Source organism: Pelecanus crispus, chromosome 6, assembly GCF_030463565.1.
Source record: "Pelecanus crispus isolate bPelCri1 chromosome 6, bPelCri1.pri, whole genome shotgun sequence".
In the NCBI taxonomy this organism is placed as follows: domain Eukaryota; kingdom Metazoa; phylum Chordata; class Aves; order Pelecaniformes; family Pelecanidae; genus Pelecanus; species Pelecanus crispus.
This window is the reverse complement of record NC_134648.1, coordinates 15,025,658-15,046,753: the sequence shown is the minus strand read 5'-3', so window position 1 is coordinate 15,046,753 and position 21,096 is coordinate 15,025,658. Positions and strand designations below refer to the sequence as shown.

Sequence of the window (21,096 nt, the reverse complement as noted above, 5' to 3'; positions counted from 1 at the left end):
GAATATTCAAGTTCTTCATATCATAGTGAATGTCATGATTATATATTTGAAGAGACACTGTAAGAATAATTCATTGTTGATTGCAATAAAACTCAGTGCTAAGGGCTAAAATTTATCTAAAAATCCCCACTTGCTTAAACTAATCCTCTTCATAAGTACATGAATTACATAATCTTCCAAAGCATCCCACACCTCCTAATGTCTTAAGTATGCACTTAAGATCTAGAGATGATCATATAGCTTGACAAATATTTAAAATATAGTAAGCTTTAGCAAACTAACTTTAGACAATAATATTTTTTTAAACATTTTGGCTACTGCATTTCCATTTATTCATAAGCTGACAATTAGACAGAATCTTAACTCTGGCTGAGCTTCAAACCTTGTCTGTTTTTTCAAAAGGATTCTAGCTCTCTGCCTCAACAAATAAAAAGACTATTTCTGGTCAGAGATGCATTACCAGTTAAATACTCAGTAAATGAAAAGCTTGTAATATTCACTGAAATAGAGATTCAGCTGACACATCCAATTCCTGTTGTTTGAATGTTATTATTTGACTGTTTTCTATCATTGTGCAATGTTCTTACTGGTATTGAAAGTGATCCATATTGGATCTCATCTCTAGTCCTAGTATTGAAAAAATAGGTCCAGAAGGGATCTCAGTAAGTTATGCAGTTCACTCATCTGACCCAGTAATACATTCTTCCAAAAGCTGTTTTTCAGACTTTTTTTTTGAAAGACTTCCTTAATAGTCCACAGCAATCTATTTCAGTGACTCACAGCCCTCTCAATCCTTAGACAATTAGCCATGTTGAGCCTGAATTTTCCTTCTTGCAGTCTAAAGCTGTTACTTCCTGTCTTAAACACTATGAACACTGAAAGCATTATTCTGATTACTTTGCTCTTTGAAGCAGCCTTATCAAGTATTTAAAACCCTAGAATATCTCACTTAAGTCTCATTTTCACTAGACTCAGAAAAATCTCTTGAATTAATTTTATCATCCTCCTCCTCTTTAGGCCATGTCTTCCATATTTCTGGTCAGTCTTGCTGGTCTGTACTGGAATTATGCAATCTGTCTAATGGACAGATATTTTTCCTGGGGTGTGACATCTGAAATTAGAAACAGTATTTTGGTAATGCCTTATTTATGATGAATAGAACAAAATGATTACAAACCCATTTGCAAAGATAAATAGGAGGCCTTCTTCACTCACTTCTTTGAGAGAAAGCTTCATTAATATGAGTCAGAAATTAATAAATTCTAGTAGGATGAATGTCATGATGAAAGAAAGAGGGGTATACTAAGTCCATTTGAATGACCATATATAGGAGCAAGTCTTCACATCTAACTGGCACAGGTGACAAAGTCTGCAGTCTGCTCCCCATGTGCAATAAGTAATGCCAAGCTTACCCTTTCGATTTTTTGTATCATACTTACATTTTAAGCTAAGCATTAGTCTTTGTTTTATATGCAAGTAAAATGAAAAGACTTTGATCTCATTCAAGGTGCAAAGGGTTCTGCTGATCTGAAGAGATGAGTCAGAAGTGACTCATCACCTGTTTTTTGGCAAGATATTTAGAACATGGACAAATCACAAGGTGAATTGTAGGAATCATTTGAAACACTATGCCCTCTCACCGTTATTTAAGGCTCTACTGTTTTAATGTTACACAGTTCTATTTTTCTGAAACCTCTCAGATAAACCAAAAAGCAGAAGGTTTCTCCTCCGTATAAGATTTTTACTCTCTTTACTTAGGTTTCACAGATGGTAACATTCTGCCAGATAATACAGCCTGCATAGTGGAACCTATCATAGACACCAGTTGCTATCACCTGTGATCTCTTGAAGTACAGAAATCGGAAGATGACTCATGGTGTACAGATTCAAAAAGAAACCTTCCAGTCAATCATTTCTGATTGTGTTGTGCCCTTTTTAAAAGGGTGTCTGTAGTGTCACATAGAACCAAGTAAGTGTCAATCACTTAAATACATTAAGCATCCATTATTCAGTATCCTGACTGTATCACAATAGCATTTCAAGTCAGCCAATCTCTGGACAGATATTTCAATCTCAGTACCAAAGGAAAACAGTTTCTTCTTTACTGGAACCACTTTCTATAGCTTAATGCTATTATTAACAAAACAAGCAATTGCTAGTTACTCTACTTTTTTTTTTTTTTAAAAAGAATATTGCAGATAACAGAAATGAGACTAACGAGAATCAGTATTTCAAGTCTAAGCCAGAAATGTCTTAAAGAAATGAGAGAACAAATGGACAACAAAACCATTGAGATAGATTGCTCAGTTAAGAGTTATGTGTCTATTAGCTAGATGCATAAGGATGTGGGGAATGTACACTATGCCAGGAGGGTCACTGCCAACTAGAAATTCAAGTGCACTGGAATGTTTATCCTATAGCAGCTTAGTCCATAGGCTTTCTTTCCTCTGAAATACAAGATGTTCTTCTTTCTCATTTAGCAGAGGACAAAAGTACTAATTACTTATGGGCCTATTAAATTAAGATCAGATAGGGACCAGTTAACAGTTGTGTTCTTTTGCCAGCTTCAACTCTGAGAATCTGCAGTATGACTCTTACAGCAAGTTAAAGGCTTAATTCAGAAGATATTGAAAGGAAAATTCTTCACTGCAAAAATGAAAGCAATTCATTACCTCATTTGCCTTAACAGACATGAAGAAGCACGTTGTCCAGAAACACAATTCTGAAGAAAGCTGGAGGAAAAAAGCAAAATAAAACACTGCCTTATTCATACTTTTTGTACCTCATTTAATCAACTTTGTATATTTATTTTCTCTCATCTAAGCTTTACTGGCACAGAAAAATCCATTTTCTTAAACTTGTATCACAACTTAAGTTATGATAATTGTATCGTTATTAGTAGTATAATTTAATTTTCATTTCCATTTTCATTTCATTTCTAGCAATCCAAATATTCTGACTTTCCAAAGATATCCTGTTTCTGTATTATTTTGAAGACAATGAACTGGCTTGAAACAATAAACAGTGCCGTGTGTGTGTGTGTGTGTATGCCATCCTTACAGCTCCTTTCTAATTCTCATCACCCAAGCTAATTCCATCCTTTTACTCCAAAACATGTCTCACAGACTGGGATTCCTGATCTCACACTCACCAGCATATGAGACACTTCCAATTCTCTCACACCTTCTCAAATGTTTTTTGGACAAAAGGGAAAGTACTGCCCTCTGCGTGTTAGTGCCACACACTGGATTACCTCAAATTCTGTGTATACTTTTAGAGGAACCAGAAACCCAGCCTCAACTATGCCTGCCCAGGAGGAAGCACCAAAGCTAAAAGTGAGCTCTTGAATTCTGTGAACTCCTTTTGTCAATTCACCTGCCACTGGCTGTGGTTAAAATTGAATGCAAGAATTACAGAGAAGAAATGGTTCTATGCACAGAGCAAATCAGGTCTTCTGCAAACTTCATTAATTTGGACTTACCTTAAGCAATGTTATAACAGTAATTTCATTTTGAATCTTAGACTCACCGTCTAACTTTGTCATGGAGGAAGAACTTACGTGAAGAGGATCCAAGTAGTTCATTTTAACTAGTTTAGCACCACCATAACATCCAGGCATCTCCAGAGGCATGGAGGGAAATGGGTCCTTACAGAAAACTTTGTAGTCTAGTTCTGTATGCATAGGAGCAAGTAATCCAACATACATTGTAAAAGAAGGCAATGAAGAGATAGGAGACTCTTGATAGGAAAGGGGTTGAAGACTTTACTTAAACCTGAGAATATTATCCATAAAAGATATATCTACTGTAGTAGCCTAAACTTCAGTGTAGGCTAATTTGGCCTACTTCCTGACAAACAAAAAAACCCGTGAGTGTTGCTTTAGAAAACATTTTAAGTGTGTTCTTTTGTGCGCTCCTTAGCATCCCTTGGTAGCTGTGAATTGAAGTGTGATCACAGATTTAAATTGGTTGTAATTTCTCAGTGAGTTGTTACCAGAGTAAGAGTGACATGCCTTATATGCAGATATATTATTGTTGACAACAGCTCATCAACATTCAAATGACCCTCCATTACCGTTTTTGAAAGATTAAGACCCCTTCACAGTTACAGTTATATCCACTTCTGCAAACATGCCCTGAAACAACCTTTGATAACATTTGTACATTCTTTTCCCCTTGCTCTTAGAGTAACAATTAGTCACATATTATGTATACATAAATAACAGACATTTTAAGGAGGATTTTGAATACATTCATAACTAAACATATCTTTGAAGCAAGCTATTGTAACTTGAAAATATCTAATTGGAAATACATATTAGCATTATAGTTTATTAAACACTGAGGTTTGCTACTTGTTTCTGAATTTAAAAATTGCTTCAGTATTGCTAAAGAGTTTAAGGGAAACCTGAGATAAGAAAGTTGCTGGCAAAGTTGTCACCAGATATAAATGCTGCCAATGCTTTAGTAAAAGATAAAATGTTATATTTATCTTCTTATTTTTTCTTTATATTAGTTTTTAATACTATTTTTTTAAAAGGAAACAAAATGGAAAACTGTCATTTAAAATAATATAATAGTAACTTTAGACAAGCTCATTTGCATCTTTTTTCAGTCAAAGCAAAATAAAACTAAACAGTATTAAAGTGATTTTTTTTTATATACAAACACATAGGCTAAACACAAAATGCTGAGAATACAGCATACTGAAACAAGCATAATTTCTGTAGTCTTCAAATTTCTGTTAGGAAAATATATGAACAACAAATATAAAATACAAGTAAATTATCAATAAGTGCCAGCTTCAATAGTGCAACATTTTATTAATGACAGAAATATCTGGTTTTAACACTGCTCGTGTTACAAAAAAATGCAGTGATAGTAATAATGGCAGCAAAGGGGGATTTGACACTGAATATATAAAATAGCAAAAGCACATCTCAGTGGTCTTCTAAATGGATCAACAAAAAGCTTATTAGTGGAAAAATAAAAAAAAAAAAATTCCTTTCAGTTATTTAAACTGGCCAATCAAAGAGCAGAATAAAAATTTGTTTGTGTAAAATAGTGCAATACAATTTACACAAGTTTATCTTAGGAATGTTATCTTTTTTTTTCAAGTCAACCGATGTAAATGTAAACACAAATATGCTAAGATACTTTTAGCAACTTGCACACCTGCACATTTGTTTTTATTCAATTCAACTGCACAGCATATAAATGTTTAGTACTAAAAGGTGCACTTTTAAAACTAGCTTTATTTGTGGCTTGCTTATATACTTGTAGCCTAATTTATGCTCTGGGTTTTTTTGTTTGGTTGGGGGTGGTTTTTGTGTATGGGAGGGTTTTTGTGTTGGTTTTGGTTTTGTTTTTTTTTTTAAATTAGACCTACAATGGCAGTGTTCCTAAAAATACATTTGTGTGGAATGTCCAAGTTTCTTATTTAAAAACTCAACAATCTAAAATGTAACATAGTACAGTGATGTTTATCTTACTATTAGGCTTTACACAAAGTTTTCATGTTCTGCTTTCCATATGTATATTTCAGGATGTACATCAAACTTGAAGGCAATATAAGCTATGTCTGTGATGGGAGAAGAGATGTGGGGCACGGTAAAATAAACTAGCCATTTTGAAACAGTAGTTTATGTCTTTTAAAAAAAAAAAAATCTTTAATTCTCCTAAAGTTTTACATACAAAGAATAAATGAAATAGGATCTTATTTCCTTAAAATTTAAGACCAGAAATCGGTGCAAGATAAAAATGTATGATGTGGTTGACTTGTTTTTAAACAGGAACCTGAGTAAGGGCAGGAAATATAGCATTATGACTAAAAGAATAAAATTCCTTAATAATTTAAGTAGCTGAACAGGTTTTTAATGTTCTACCACAAAACAGCAAGGCAACAGATGATAACGGCCTTGTATTCAATGAATTATCATGAACACCCACTGCAAACCTGAATATTTTCTGCAAAAATAAAACATCAGATTATGCACAATAATAAAAAGCATCAGAAATAGATGCACCTGGATTTTTTTCTTTTTTAAACCACAAATATCAGAATTCAGCATTTATGTCACAGTCCTTGAACAGTTGCTCTGAGATGACTACATTAAGCACACTACTGCACTAAGTAGACACCCCACAACAGGCTTGCACTGCAACGGTAACATAGTTTTCATATAGGCACAGACTTTTTCTTATTCATGTTCGAAAACAACATGAAATAAACAACTCAAGACAACATTAGGATTCATCCCACATTTCCTTATTAGCAAAAAGTTCTTGCCACTTTGGTATTTGAAGTCACTGAATGTTTTTAAAAATTGCAGGTACCTCAAGGAAAATAAGAGTTCCATATTGAGCAAGGCAGCATTATATCAGGATATTTTATACCAACTAAGGCATAAAGAACTTTGCATCAGGGTATACAATACTCAATCTTTGAATAAAGTTTCATATTCTGTGTGGCGAAAGTGCATAGGAGTGGGATTCCACTAGAGTAGAAAGAATCCTCTCACAGTATTAAGGCCTTTCAATTTCATGTGAACTGTGTCAGGCTGAAGTCAGCACAGTGGAAAAAAAAAAATAGGCTATCATCATATTGGACACCACTGAAGTTTCCTTAGCATGCCTTGTCTTCTCCTAGTTGTCGCTCATCATCTTCATCAGCTTCCTCAATAACCTGAATTTCATCTGCTTGAGGTAAAGATGAGATCTCAGTCAGCAGTTTAGCTCCTTCAGCTTTATTTTTTTCTTCCTCTTCAATCACTTTCTTCCATATTTTGTGATTTTCACTGAGATGGTGTATTAGCTGGCAAAATATTCGTCTACCTTTTTTTCTTTGAGCTTCTGTAAAATTATAAGCATATTTGATTGTTTGAGATTCAAAGTCATTGTATTTTACATATACAAAACCAATGGCATGTTGCAAGAGAGATGTAAATTTGAGCAAAAACCATGGATGCTTATTCAGAATATTTAAATAGTGACATGGCAAAGGATAACAATGAGTTTCTGTTTCAAATTGCAAGTCTCCTGGTATTAACAAAAATTTTATTAAGAGACTAAAATTTATGAAGCAGCATAATCACAAAATCTACAATATTTGTACTATACCATTCCAAACATCATTGCTATGCCTGAATCGATTAACCATATGCGCCAACTGAAATACAGAAACTTACTTAAAATAAGATCATCTTCCATTTCTTCATCATCACTCTCTAACTGTGCTCCATCATCATCTTCAGTGCTTTCTGCATCCTCCTCCTCTTCATCAACCCATTGCCCTGGTAGCAACCCAGCTGCATTATAGGAATTACAAAGGGGGCCAACTATGTGAGTGATGAAAGATTCTTGCAGTTTTGCAAGCTGTGGAGAAGAACGATCCATGAAGGGGCTTATAGGTAATCCAAGACTTGCTTCTTCATCACCCTGAAAAAGAAATTAAAAAAAAAAATATCAGAACTTCTCACAAAATCAACTTTAACTTTTTATTTTAAAGATTACTTTTACAGAACCAAGTAAACATCACATGGATTGTATCTTTTTACCAGAGACAATAATAGTATAGACTAAGTGAATGAAAATGTAATTAGGCCAATTAAAATAAAGACACATAATGGCTCAGACTTGCACAGCCCATAATCCTCCCTTCAGCTTTGCTGCGAGATACCCTTGTGCATGGATGGAGACCTAGTTCTACTGGAGGTCCTATTCTTCTGCCTTTACAGGAGGGCTTCAGGGTAGGCAGAGATTTGACTTCAACTGCTGAGCTGATGAACAGAGAAAATGGGAAAGTAATCAGCTAGAGTAAGGCATTCTGGCAAATGGCTTCCCCCAAAAGTCATAGAAGAATGAAATGACTGATAACATCCAGAATAAAGCTGTTTGGTTTGGGGGTTTTTTGCATTTTATAAAGTGGACAAGAAAAAATTGAACAGTTGCTCATACACAACTTGGAGTTATAGTCACTTATCTTAGCACTTCTGTGGACCTCATAGTTTCACGAAAAAGTTTTTCCTAAAGGAGCAACTTAGAATACTGAGGTCTTACAGTAAGGGTAAGCACTTCAGATTATTATTGCTATTGCTTAAATCTCCTGAGTGATTTTGTTGTTTACTTTTATCTTCCTAGTTTGAAAAATATTTTTCAATCCTTGGTTATTGCCTCATAAATAGTTAACTCCTCAGAAAGCTGACTACAGAGAAATAACTGAGTAGAAATGTAGAATGTATTTTGGGAGCTTACAGAAGTTGCAAATGTAAAAATAGGCAACAAATTTTCAGACTGTTTTCCAGTTAATCTTGACAGGATTCTTTATCAAAGTTCCACTGTAAATATCTTATTTACATTTTAATACTGTTAGTTACTAATGTGTACTTTTAATATTTAATTTTGAGAGTTTTGAAATATCTTCTGTCTTTGCACTAAGAGTTAGCTGAATATACATTTCCAGTCTTGAGGATTCTATACATATTCTTTGACCTGGAAACATACCAGTGAACATAACTTCCCAAAGTGGAAGTTCTTTTGGTTTATCAGCATCATCCTAAGAAAAAAAACCCAAAAGAAAATAAACTAATATCTGAAAAATGGACAACACTGGCAGGGAGCTTGTTTTCAAGCTTCTAACACAACTGATAGGAAGTAAAAGATTACCTTAGTATGCTACCTATAAAAATAAATTTTCCGTATTCAGAAACGGAAGATGAAAATTCCTTACCTGAATATTTAACACAAGGAATAATGTTTAATTTAGTTATACATTTGGTAATGCAAAGAATTCATATCTGCCTGTCATTAAAAAAGAGTAGATTACACTTTCCATACCCACCTGTTCATAGAATTCATTAACAATGCCTTCTGTCCATTTCAGATGCAGCTCTCTAACTTTTGCTGGGCCATTAATATCTGCCAGTTTAATGCATATTTGACAGGCCAGTAGGCGATCATTTTCATTGCTCCATTCTATACCATGACTGTTGATATCATTGACCTGGGTTGAGCACATACATTTTTAAAAATTAAGCTAAAACTATTCATCAATGGGTTTTTTTTCAGGCTTTGCACAACAGAAACTTGCATTAATTTTTCTATATAATTTTTTGTCTTATATAGTAAAAAAAAAAATCATTTACTATCTCTCAGAAGATGGAAATGTAAGATATGATCAAGGTCTCCTGTGGGTCTCTATGTCACATCTGCCAGGCTTATTAGGCAATCTACAAAACAATCTACAGTTGGTTTGTACAAAGGAAATACTCCATTTGCACTTTTTTAGTAACTTGTATTTAAATAATACAAAACTTTAAATGCAAGTTATTAATACTAACAACTACTGAGTAGCAACACTAACATCAGTATATCATGACCAGCTCGGTACAGACACTCAAATGTAACAAACCTTGGCATTAAATTCTGCAAGGAAATCAAAATGCTTCTTGAGATCTGTGGCAAGGATTGCTTCAATCACTAAGAAACGAAAACGTTTGAATTCCACATGATCAAGATTTGATAAAAAGTTGTATTCTGGTCGTGATAAGAAAAGATTCCAGGCAGAAGCAGCATGGTGATTTTCTAAGACTGATCTGTCATTGTAGAGAACCGCCTACCAAAAAAAAAAAAAAAAAAGAGAGAGAGACAGAGAATCATAAATGACAGAGTAAAGATTTAAAATTATAATTAAATAGTCTGAAACTTAATGGCTAGTCAGAAACAAGTCTTAATTTAAAACAAAACAACTATTTGAAATAATGTTTTGCTTTCTAGTTCTGAGGGTTAAAATGAAACAAAAATGGAAGATGAGAACAAAAAAACCCCAAACAATTAGCAAAGTTTTTTCTTTCCTTAAAAGTCCTTAACGATGTCTTAGTGACATCTACATTCACACTGTAGGCACACATACATAAACCACTTAAAACATAGACTTCGCACTCTTGGTAGTATGTGTGGAGCACACACACTGACATTAAAAAAACCTAACCAAACAAACAAACCCCAAACTAAACAAAAAAACCCCCCGCGCAAACCAAAACCCAGATCTAAGTATATGCTTTTAATTCCTCTTAATTCCTGTAGTGTTTAAAAAAAAAAAAAACCAAGGAAAAAAAAAAGAAAACTCCAAAGCATATAAGAACTGTGGTTAATGCGAAAGGGTGTGGAGTATCACTAGTTTTCAACATGTTACGTTTAATGCTGTTGATGAATACATTTTAACTGCAAATGAGTTAACCGAAATATTATAACAGTAGTAGATTTTACTCACAACTCCTGTGAAAACATCCTAGAAAATAACTAATTGAATATAGATTAAAGAGGACCTGAAAAAAATTCTTTGGAAAACTGCAAAAATAATCTTTATGTTTTGAGGGAAGAAAGAGATCATTAACAAAATGAATGTGTATATTTTTCAAAATTGGAGATGTCTGTGTTGTTTGTTTTTATTCTTCCTTGTATACTGTTTTCAGCAGAAATGCATAACTGCCTACATCCTAAACTTTTTTTGCAATAAGGAATTGTTGAAAACTGACTGTAAAGTTCACTTTTAAAGTCTCCATCGCCTGACAAGTTGTGTTGGTTTCTGATTTACTATTATTATTGGTGGTGGTGATGTTGATGTTGTTATTAAGTTTCTTGTCTCTAACTTATTAGGAGACATCCAAATAGCCATCATAAATATTCTTCTCCAGATAATATTCCACTCTTTAGATAAAAATATTTTGCCATGCAGTTTAGGCATCTTTTCTTCAGCGCTTTTCCTTCCAATTCTTCCCTGCCTCATCTTTCTTTTCCTATCTGCTATTTTCTTTAGTTTTACTCTCCTTTACCTCTTTCGTCTTAGCCTTTTAGACCCTGAAGAGCATAGCCTCTCTTTTCTTTCTACTCTCTGCTCTAACAATAAAGTTGAATATGGGAGATAAAAGCAAGGATGCCTTGCTGATTTCTTCTTATTTTACTCACCCTCCCTTAAAGGTAATGGCTATTTACCATAAAGGACTAATTTGAAATACAGAGATTAGGTGATGCAGTTAATTGGACTATTACAGGAACCTGTGTTTTTCTGGCAATTGCAGACACCACTATCATTTCAGAGGTCTCCCAAAATGTAAGATATCCATCAATTAGTTGCTTAGACAGTCCTAGGGCCAGCTCTCTATGAAATAATCTTTTACTCTAACCTGCATTGATTTATGTTATTATTTTCAATTTTGTAAATTGAAAATTATATTTACACATATACACAACCAATATGTACAAAACACATCGGAATTTGTCAAGAAAAAAAAAATATTACACAAGTTAAGTACAAATTAATTTCCCTGTTTCTTAAACTGGGCAAATGATCCTGAACAGGCTTGGGATACAGAAGAGAAAAATTTTCATTATTCTGATTTCAGATACAGACAAACAATTTACTGGTTAAAGAATTTCTTACCTGAGGTGCATTTGTAGCCACTAGAAAAGCATTTGTACGACCAGGATGATCATAATCGTGCATGGCAGCTGCTACATATAAAGCCATCAATTCCAAAGCAGGAATGTTTGATGCCAGACAACCATAACTGTCATCAGCAATAAAACAACTTTTTGAAGAAATGTAGCTGACTTGAACAGGGGCAATACCACTGGCTTCATCTAAGAAAATTGAAAATACAAAAATAAAATATTTTTTAGAACATTATTTCATTCATATTTTTAATACGTTTTAAATGACACAGCCAGATACTATTGCAAACATAATCTTAATATAGTTAACCTTGTAATTGTGGAGCTGAATAACTGGCAAAGAAAGACTTACACTTAAAAAAAAAAAAAAAAGTAGTATCATTGTTTACAGATAAAGCAGCAATTTTGTAGAACAGTTGAAATGCCAGTAAGCTGTAAATTCGTCATGGCCACACAGGTTGTCCAAAAGGGTAGGTGCAGTCTTACAAATACACAAAAAGCTTCAGCTCTTTCACGACATTACACAAGGAGGGCAAAATCCTACAGGACATTGTGGAGCCTGTAAGAAGTGTCCCAAAACTGGAAAGCGGAATGTTCCTGTTCTAAAGACAATTCTTTATCTAGTACTACATACAGATATAATTCAGGATCCGTTTTTTCAGACCAGACTTCCCATTACAATGCCGAGGGATAACTATCATTCACATGAATAAAGGAGACTTTCAGAAGAGCGTTGAACAGTCATAATCAGGAAAAAGAAATATTTCTATTTCACTACAGTCAGAGCTCAGTCTTGCCATGCGATTTTAGAAAAAGAAACGTAGACTTCACACTTTTGGCAATATGTGTGGGGCACATAACCACACTTACTGCCCTCATCGGAAGAGGAGAGGAAGGAAGAAAAGATTTGTCTTGGTCCTCAAAACTGTATGGTGCCTTAGAAGACATAAAACCGAGGAAGTTACTCTCTTTGCAGCTACAGTTCACTCCTGCTGCAGAAGGCTGGTTCAGAGGAATGTTTCAGCAAGCATAGAAGGCAATCTAGTGGAACAGAGGACACTGGCCATCTAGTCTAAGTCTCTTGATTGCAGCAGAGTTGTCATTTTGATTAGAAAGCAACCATAACAATCTAAGCTTTTAATTATTAAAATGCACTTGTAGGTATTTGTTCCATGGGAGGGAATGAAGATAAGGAGAAAAAAACATCAAAAATGTACATCTCAGAGTCTAAACTACAGATCTTGGAAAATCCATATGGATACCAATGGTTACACATTACTGTTAAGGTCTCTGTCACTTCTTTGCCTTCCCCTTACCCTCATGCTGCTAAAGACCTCCTGCTGTTATGCAGACCTGGAATTTCATTCCCTTCTTAAAATGACAGCACTGAAAGAGCATTCTACAGTTTCTCTCCAACCTCAGGAAGGCCAAGAAAGGATCAATCAGAACCTCCCTTAGTATTTCTATAATTTGCTCATTTCTTGAACTTGCAGACAGGAAAAGTTCAGGGGGCAGTGGAAACTACTGCGAAACGATCTAAACCCATTAAGTTAGAAATATTCCCATGATAAGGAGATTCACAGTTTTATTCTCTTCTCCCCTGGACAAAGTCACTACTTACCAAAAAAAAAAAAAAAAAAAAAAAAAAAGTCAATAGTACCTATTTTGTCACTGCATAATAAAAAGGGGTTCTTTTGCCTTAATAGAATAAGCAAGCATTAACAATCCTACTAACATTTATAGTCGAAGAGTTCCAAAGCAGTAAGACTATAATTTCTTATTTTAATTTTACTTTTTTGTAAAGAGAAACAAAAGGATTTTTGTAATTTTTCTTTCCTCCAGTCCCAATCCTTTTAACACTTAGAGAAAGAAAATGCAATAGGGTGCAATCAGTGGATATGGACAAACTTGGAAAAAAGAGAAAGGTGACAGCAGAGAGGCTAATTAGTAAGGAAGAAATGACATATACTGTATGATGATCTGTGCAGTTCACAAATTACTTTTTAAAATTCTATCCCTTTTAAATGGGGAACATGACGCGCATCTTGACTTTTCTTACTGCACATATAAAAGAGTTCTTAGAAAGTGCTTGATTTCCCCTTTTTTTTCCTTAAATACTTACATTTTAGTATAAATGTGTATATTCAGAATAATTATACTTTACTTACTTACTTAAAATAGTATATATTTTAGTAAAAACTACAAATCTGAATTTAAAAGTTAATTCTGTGAAGTCACAAACACCACAAAAGCAAGCTTCAATACAACTAATACACAAAATTTGAATTTGAAGTTTTTATTTCTCTTTCAGGGATGCTCTCATGCAGTTTTTGTTAGGGTAATCACTTCAATGTCTGGATGTCTGCATGTGATATCTAATACAGAATTCTGAAATACTAATTTTTACACTAGAACCATTAAGGAGAACTTAAATTACGTTAAATACTTTGACTTTGGTATTTTTAATTTGGTCTTTTTAATATCCCAACAAAGTTGAAGTTAAGAAATATTAGTCTAATGTATTTCAAATGCTAAAAATATGCTGACTGTAGCAGTATACAGAGGTTTCACTCAGCACAGAAAATTTATTAAGTGAACCTGTATTCCTGGCTAACAAACTAACCACTACTCATCTAATAATTTTTCTAAAAATCTACTGCATGGTATTTCTGAATGGTGTGTACTAACACTGTGATATTTCTACTGCTTTATATTAAAACACACAAAAAAATTGAGTGATAAGAATAATTAGGTATTTTCTTCCAGAGTAATTTGTTCTACCTCTTGTAGTTTCATTAAAACATTCTTACAGCAAAAGAAAAAATGACCTATGTGAATACATACCCATATCACTTTCCATTACATTATGTATTTGCTGAAATCCAGGAATGGGCCGTGTTGTCAGATACCATACTGCATGAAGAACATCTGTGGCATGTATACGATTGTGATCTGAAAATTATCAAAACATCATCAAAAACATTATCTGAAATGTAATCAAAAGGAACAACAACAACAATAAAAAGTAATGTAATTTACCAAATATACTATAAGGGAGATTTTGATTAAATATAAAGGAAAAATTGAATTTAAATTGTTAGTAGAGACTATATCACCAAACATTTTAAAGAAACAAGTTAGATAAACATCAAACATCCTCTAAGCATACTTCATTTTAGTTGAGAGTCAGGAAGGGATTAAGTAGCCTTTTAAATCAGTAATGGTGAGCCGCTAGCATTACTTCCAACCTACAAGCACCTGGGTTGGTGCAAACATCTGTGACACAGGGTGTGTGTGGCAGGGGTATTTTGTTTTGTTTTCCAATAAATCTGGCTGCCCTCAATGGCAAGATGAATAATTACTGTCAAAATTCTCTATTTTCTTATTATTCTGTTACAGGCCTAAACCAAACTTCTGTTAAATCAACAAATATTCTCCCATTGACTTCAGTATGTTTGATTCAACTACTCATTCCAATTCTTTAAGATTATATTCAACCTACATATTAACAAACTCAGTTTTGGATTCCAACAATTTTTTGCTGTAATTCATTAAATCAGTTCTAAATTCTGACAAATGTATTCATTAAAAGTATACTAAGTTCAGACATTGTCCACCTCTGTATTAAACATTAAATTAGTACACACACTAAAGGAGATACACTAATATAAAAGAAAAACATATGTAATTGGATAGTACTTACAGGGAATATCTCGGTAGCCATTTTCTAGTGCACAGAAGTAATTCATGAATTCTTGAGTTGGGATTTTGAAAATTTCAAACAAACCAGTGTCTTGAAACAAGGTATAAGTTACCTAAATACATATTAAAATGAATTTTAGTCTGAAAAATATACCTAAGCATATTCTGCTTTCTCAGATTTAAAAATACTCCTGGTTTTAAAATTTTGATTGCTGATAGATGGAAATCACTGCAATTCCATTAAAGATTATCTGAAAGCTATTGCAATAGAGATATGTTTAATGATTTTTTAGCACAAAAATGTGGATTTTTATCATCCTCTCAAATACAGAATAATAAAAGCTTTTATTTCTCTCCTCATAAATTCTATATGCAACTGATTATTTTTAATAATACTCTCCAAATTTTTCATAATGTTAAAGAACTAATACTTTATTCCATTAGTGACCTAAAACGAAAAAAAAAAAAAAAACAACAAACCCTATATTCTTACTTATTATTCAAAAAATTCAAATTACTTAACTATAGTAGCAGAGCCATGAATATAAAAAACCCCCCAACATTGTATTTATTTTTGAGACTTTGACAAGAAATACTATTTCTTTTATTGATTATGACTTATCTTGGGTATTTTTAACAAAGTTGGCTGGTAAATGAAAAAATATTTCAAAAATGTACTCAGAACACCCACACATGTATATACTGTGCAAATACATTATGGTTTACAAGTAGAACTTAGTGACTACAAAGACCTAATCCCCCCCAGACTGCAAATATTAAGCAAGCTTTTTAAAACAAGTCACTGCTACTCATTTTTGTCACTTCTTTCCCAGACACTTGAGAGAAAGAGTAAGTTCTGAAGTGTGGGAGGTGCTCAAAGGAACATGAGGCCAAAATGAGGGGACACCCCTACTTCCACCTGTCCCAACCATTCCCCTTACACATACCCAGTCTGACAACCTTACAACTGATGATGGTAAAATACAGTTTTTAATTGGCTCTTAAGTAAGATAGGTATCAGATGCTTATACAGCACAACAGACAAAAGGACTGGGGCGGGAGGAGGAGAAGGACAAGTAGTAGACATACATACAATATCAGGAAGAACTGATACAGAAATTCTGGTAGAGTTAAGTAGAAACTGCACACTTAAGTACTTACAGGTTTGAACTATCCCCTAGATTGCACCCAAATGAAATGCAAGCTAATGTGGATCACAGAGTACTAGTATTTTACAGTAAAAACACCACTCAATAGTGGATTGTAGCATTCTAGTCTGCACATTAACCGTTGTCACTAACTGAGGTGACAAAAGACCTGGAAACATTTGATTAAACAAGACTAATTGAAGATTTAAAACAATACCCAGAATATTGTGTATTATGAAAGAAAAGACAGTGTCTAATGACAAAAATGAAATCATCCCCATTGTTTTTTCCTGTCTTCAGTATAGGTGCAGGCCTATGGTTCCAACTGCACCTGAGTGCTTCTAACCTGTTTCCTTCCCTCCAGCTGATTGTTCCTAACACTACCCTTGAACAAGAGTAACATACATTCTACTCCAGGGTAGGAAACTAAAATACTGGCAATAAAAATATTTTGTGGTCAGATCAGAAGCAAATCCAGCTCATACTATAGCTCCATGATTGCTAAATCCAGTATAAAGAAAGAGACAGAAGCTTCCAGATGACAATGATGAATGGGAAAGGCTGGGGAAGAGCAAACAGGATCATACTTTGCACCTGCCAGTAGATTGGCTTCAGCACAACATGAAACTGCACAAAAGAGCTTAGTAATAAGTCAGAAAGACATAAAAGGGATACTACATGCAGAAAGCAGCATGGAAAAAAAAATCCCATTGTTTGTAGGATCAAGAGGCAAAAGACTGCCTAAAAGATCACTTCTCTTCCCCCACAGGTGTAGCTCTGGCAGAAATATTTTACTGAAATAAAGAAAAAAGAAATGGTTGACAAACAAGGTAGTAATTCTGAAAGCAGGAGACAATTTTTCATAGGAAACGGCATATTACTACAAAACCTAGTAAGTGTAAATCTAACCTATTTTTACATTGAGAATAAAATTCAGAAAGTTTGGAGCAAGTTGTCTATAGATAAATCACTTTTTATGATTTACAATGAGATGGAGTACATGAGAAATGGTATTTCTACTTTTCAAGTTAGCATTCATATATATGCTGACTGCAAAACTTCTTCACGGTTTAAATAAAATATATAAGCATGACAGCTTTACACACTCATACAATAGAAGACAACAAACCTGGCTAAGGATCCTTCCAGACTGGTCTCCCATTTCTTGTACAAGGTCAAAAATTTGGAAATTCCAATTGTTCATCTTCTCCATTAGTGAATCATGATCTAATAACATTGTTTCTAATGCAGGACTCTGCTCCACCTGTATGGGAGTAAGATACTCTATCATCTCTAAAATAACAATGAACAGTAATTTGTCAGTTGTACTGGCAAAAAAAAGCCGTGAAATATGGTAAATCATTATTCAACTTATTGAATGGTGCTGTAACTACAGCTATGAGAAAATCATAAATCAATAGTACAAATAGCACAGTTAAGGGCTTGACTTTTCATATTGTGGGGCAGCAGATTCCAGGGCTTTCTGAGATGGTGCTGAATTTTCATTCTTATTTCTTTTTAAACAAGATGGGTCAATAAAACAAAGCAAAAATATGCATAGGCTAACAAAACATTTACTGAGCTTTACCAGTTCATTAATTGAACAAGCTTTAAAAAAATTTATGTATAAACCCGAAATGTTAGTAAAGCTTAAACCATTTGTCTCCCTGCACTTCCAATATTCATTTGTAAGTCTCACTGAAATTGCCACATCTTTCATAAACTTCCAAGAGAAAATACTAGTCAATCAGTGTCTGAGCATATTATCAATGTGAAATCTACAAAAATTAATTTTGATCAACAAAAAATTAATACAATCACCACCTTTCTTGTAATTTGCTAGTGAAATTTATGGAAGCTGGAAATATGCAATTGTTAAATGAAAATTAGAACTCTAACAATGCACCATTTCCCTTCAGAAATTACAGTTCTTAGCAATGCAAAGACCTCTTCACAGCACACTAGAAATGATAAAGAAATACTGTATCGATAAAAGTTATTGCAAGTTTTTTTTGCAATTACATGCTTACAAGCAGATTATTTTGTGTTTGAGCGATCATTTCCTTCCTTTCATCTTTTTTCTTCTCTGTATGGTGGAAAGATTCTTTTGAAACACTATCACTTCCAATTTCACCTTAAAGAAAATAAATACATAAATCCTACATCAATAATTTATTTGTAAATCACTACTGTCTAATAATTCTTGAACTGGTCGTACAGATTCTTCACAGAAATATAAGCAACAGCTTGTTTCTAAACCATTTTTATTTAGAATCATAGAATAGTTTAGGTTGGAAAAGACCTTTAAGATCATCCAGTCCAACCATTAACTTAACATTACCAAGTCCACACTAAACCCGTTAAGGGTTAAACCATGTCCCAAAGTGCCACGTCTACCTGTTTTTTGAACATAGTTTAAGAATTTAACAACAAAAAAGTTGTAAAGGACAAAATTTAGTAGACAAAACCTATTTGAAGATTGAGAAAAGCTAGCAGCGTAACATTTACTTGCAAAAATTGGTTCAGTGATTAGTTTAGCTGAGATGGCAGAGAACTTTTTTGATATACGGAGTACAGAACTATAAAGCTGTGAGTGGAAGCCTATCATAAAATCCTTACTCTGAAGCAGGCAGTATTTTAGATTATCTTGATTATCCTAAGTCACAAACTAGAATAACACATATGCATATGAGTTACTTAAAGTATAGGAACTATATATATATATGTAGAAATACAACATTTTCAGTTTAATTAGCTTTTTTTAAAAAAAGGCAAGTTGATATAAAATATTTGTCTATTTTGAAATCCCACCTGATTTTCTGTCTTTATATTCCACAAATTCTGGTTCCGGTGTTGGAACAGGCTTGAGTATCTGACGTCCACAGCTTACAGAATACATGAAAAATATTTACAACATTCAGTAATTTTCTTCTTTTGCTACTGCTGTCTTGTACTGAAAAATATCTGCAAATTACTTTCTTAAAAAGGCATGCTTTTGAAGGTTCCTCCACCAAGTGACCTTAGTATTTTCTCCTAAATTTGGCACATACAGATTTAGTCTGTACTTAGAAAATAATCATCACCTCCCCTAGATTCACCTCCATGAATAAAGTAGAGCTAATTATTTATAAACTATTCAGAAATACAGAATTCAACTCTCAGCTAGGAAGTTCTCCTTTTCTAAAAATCTGTAAAATATTGTTACTCTACAATAACTGCTGCTTTCAAGGATGAGCCATTTCAAATCCACGGCATACATACAGCATTCTTTAGTCTCCCCTGGGTAATATAGTTACAGATTATTATGAAATCATATGCCTTTTTTCAATAGTAGTAGAATTATAGCTCTTGTTATGTGTTTTCTTTTTAACTGTATTCTTTTCAACACATATGAAGTTACCAAAAATGTAACAGAGTTTACAGTACCTGCTACACATATAACCTACAGGTGTTTTAACTTGTTGCTGAAAGTCTGGAGAATTAAATATGTGTCCTGGAGGCTTATGTATATTAATGCTTGGTTTTGTAAGAAAATCAGCAGTATCAGGAAATTCTACAGGTGACCAGCTGCTGAAAGCCCCACTGGAGACAGATGCATGACTAGGTGAACCCACAGGACTCAGGCCAGGAGAAGCACCTTCCAAAACAAACATTAGATGGGGTTCAGATTATAATAAAACATTAATTTCAGTCTCTCTAAGCAGTAAACAACAAGAACCTTTACAAGTTTTAAAGAATGCGCAAGTTTTCAAAACACGGTGTATAGTTCAAACTGTTAAACACATATAAAGTAGCTAGATCTATTCCAAGTTTTGACATCTACAACTATGCAGCAGTCTAGGCTATACATCTGAATGAGCAAACTATGTAACATGTTACAACATCTGGCTTTCAAAGGTTTTGTTTTTAGCTTTGGCAAAATTTAATCAGTAGCTGAAACTTTCCATATTCCTTTCTGATCCAGGATTGCTTTTTTAAAACTTCCCAGAAAAAAAAAAAAAATCATCAAAACCAATTCAGTATTGAAAACTGACCTAGACAAAAATCTTTTACCTCATTGTTTTGCAATAATGAAAAAATACGATTGAGACATTTTTAAAAACAAAGTAAAAACCCAAAATTTTGTAATCGTATTTTTGAAGCAAGGGATTAAAGTGGGTAGATACTGGCCTTTTTTGACAGTGATGTACCTTTTTTTTATTGGCATGATATTCTATCTAAATCTGCCTAATAAGCCATCAGAAAAAAAAACCCAACCACTAAAGTTTGCTCATGGGTAATTAGAGAAAAAAATGAAGCAAACAAACAAATGAGTCCATCTTCCTTAGGTCCATGAAATTCCCCATTCCTATTCAAACAGTAAGCTAGGGTTTACTTCACGCTTCTGTCCGTGAAACCTAGCAAAGCAAGCTGGTAAATTTGGACTTTGGCAACTCTGCACCCAACATGAATTTACAACAAAATTTTGCATTAAGCCAAAACACCATTTCTTTCCCTTGTGAAAATATACAAAAGACAGGTTATCTACAAGTGCCCAGGTAAGTTATAGCCATTGTAAACATAACGTTTATCAAAAAGAATAGAGTGCCTATAAGCAAAATAATGAGGTATTCTATGGAGTTTCCAAAGCTGAATCACTTATTCTGCTGCAAACTGTGAAGCAAAAACTCCATCATAAGTTTTATGACTGTAGAGTGCCTGATAACAAATTACTAAGAAAATATACAGTTTTGCCCTTAAATAAGGAATGCATAGATGATACACTTCCAGCAGTGTCATAGGCTACACTGACTTGA

The 21,096-nt window shown here is 33.7% G+C and overlaps 1 protein-coding gene across 1 annotated transcript in view; it reads right to left on the bottom strand.

The window, feature by feature from the left end:
- Window positions 1–5,105: 5,105 nt before the first annotated feature.
- PDE3B (phosphodiesterase 3B) overlaps window positions 5,106–21,096 on the bottom strand; it is a 95,395-nt gene continuing 79,404 nt past the window's right edge. Inside the window, exons 6-16 of the mRNA XM_075712668.1 lie at window positions 19,727–19,937; window positions 19,112–19,185; window positions 18,331–18,434; window positions 17,430–17,564; window positions 15,154–15,265; window positions 14,295–14,402; window positions 11,440–11,639; window positions 9,409–9,612; window positions 8,839–9,000; window positions 7,187–7,436; window positions 5,106–6,851 (exon numbers count right to left, since the gene is read on the bottom strand). Coding sequence (XP_075568783.1) covers window positions 6,625–6,851; window positions 7,187–7,436; window positions 8,839–9,000; window positions 9,409–9,612; window positions 11,440–11,639; window positions 14,295–14,402; window positions 15,154–15,265; window positions 17,430–17,564; window positions 18,331–18,434; window positions 19,112–19,185; window positions 19,727–19,937 — 1,787 coding nt within the window. The 3' untranslated portion in view covers window positions 5,106–6,624. The remainder of the gene's footprint in view (window positions 6,852–7,186; window positions 7,437–8,838; window positions 9,001–9,408; window positions 9,613–11,439; window positions 11,640–14,294; window positions 14,403–15,153; window positions 15,266–17,429; window positions 17,565–18,330; window positions 18,435–19,111; window positions 19,186–19,726; window positions 19,938–21,096) is intronic.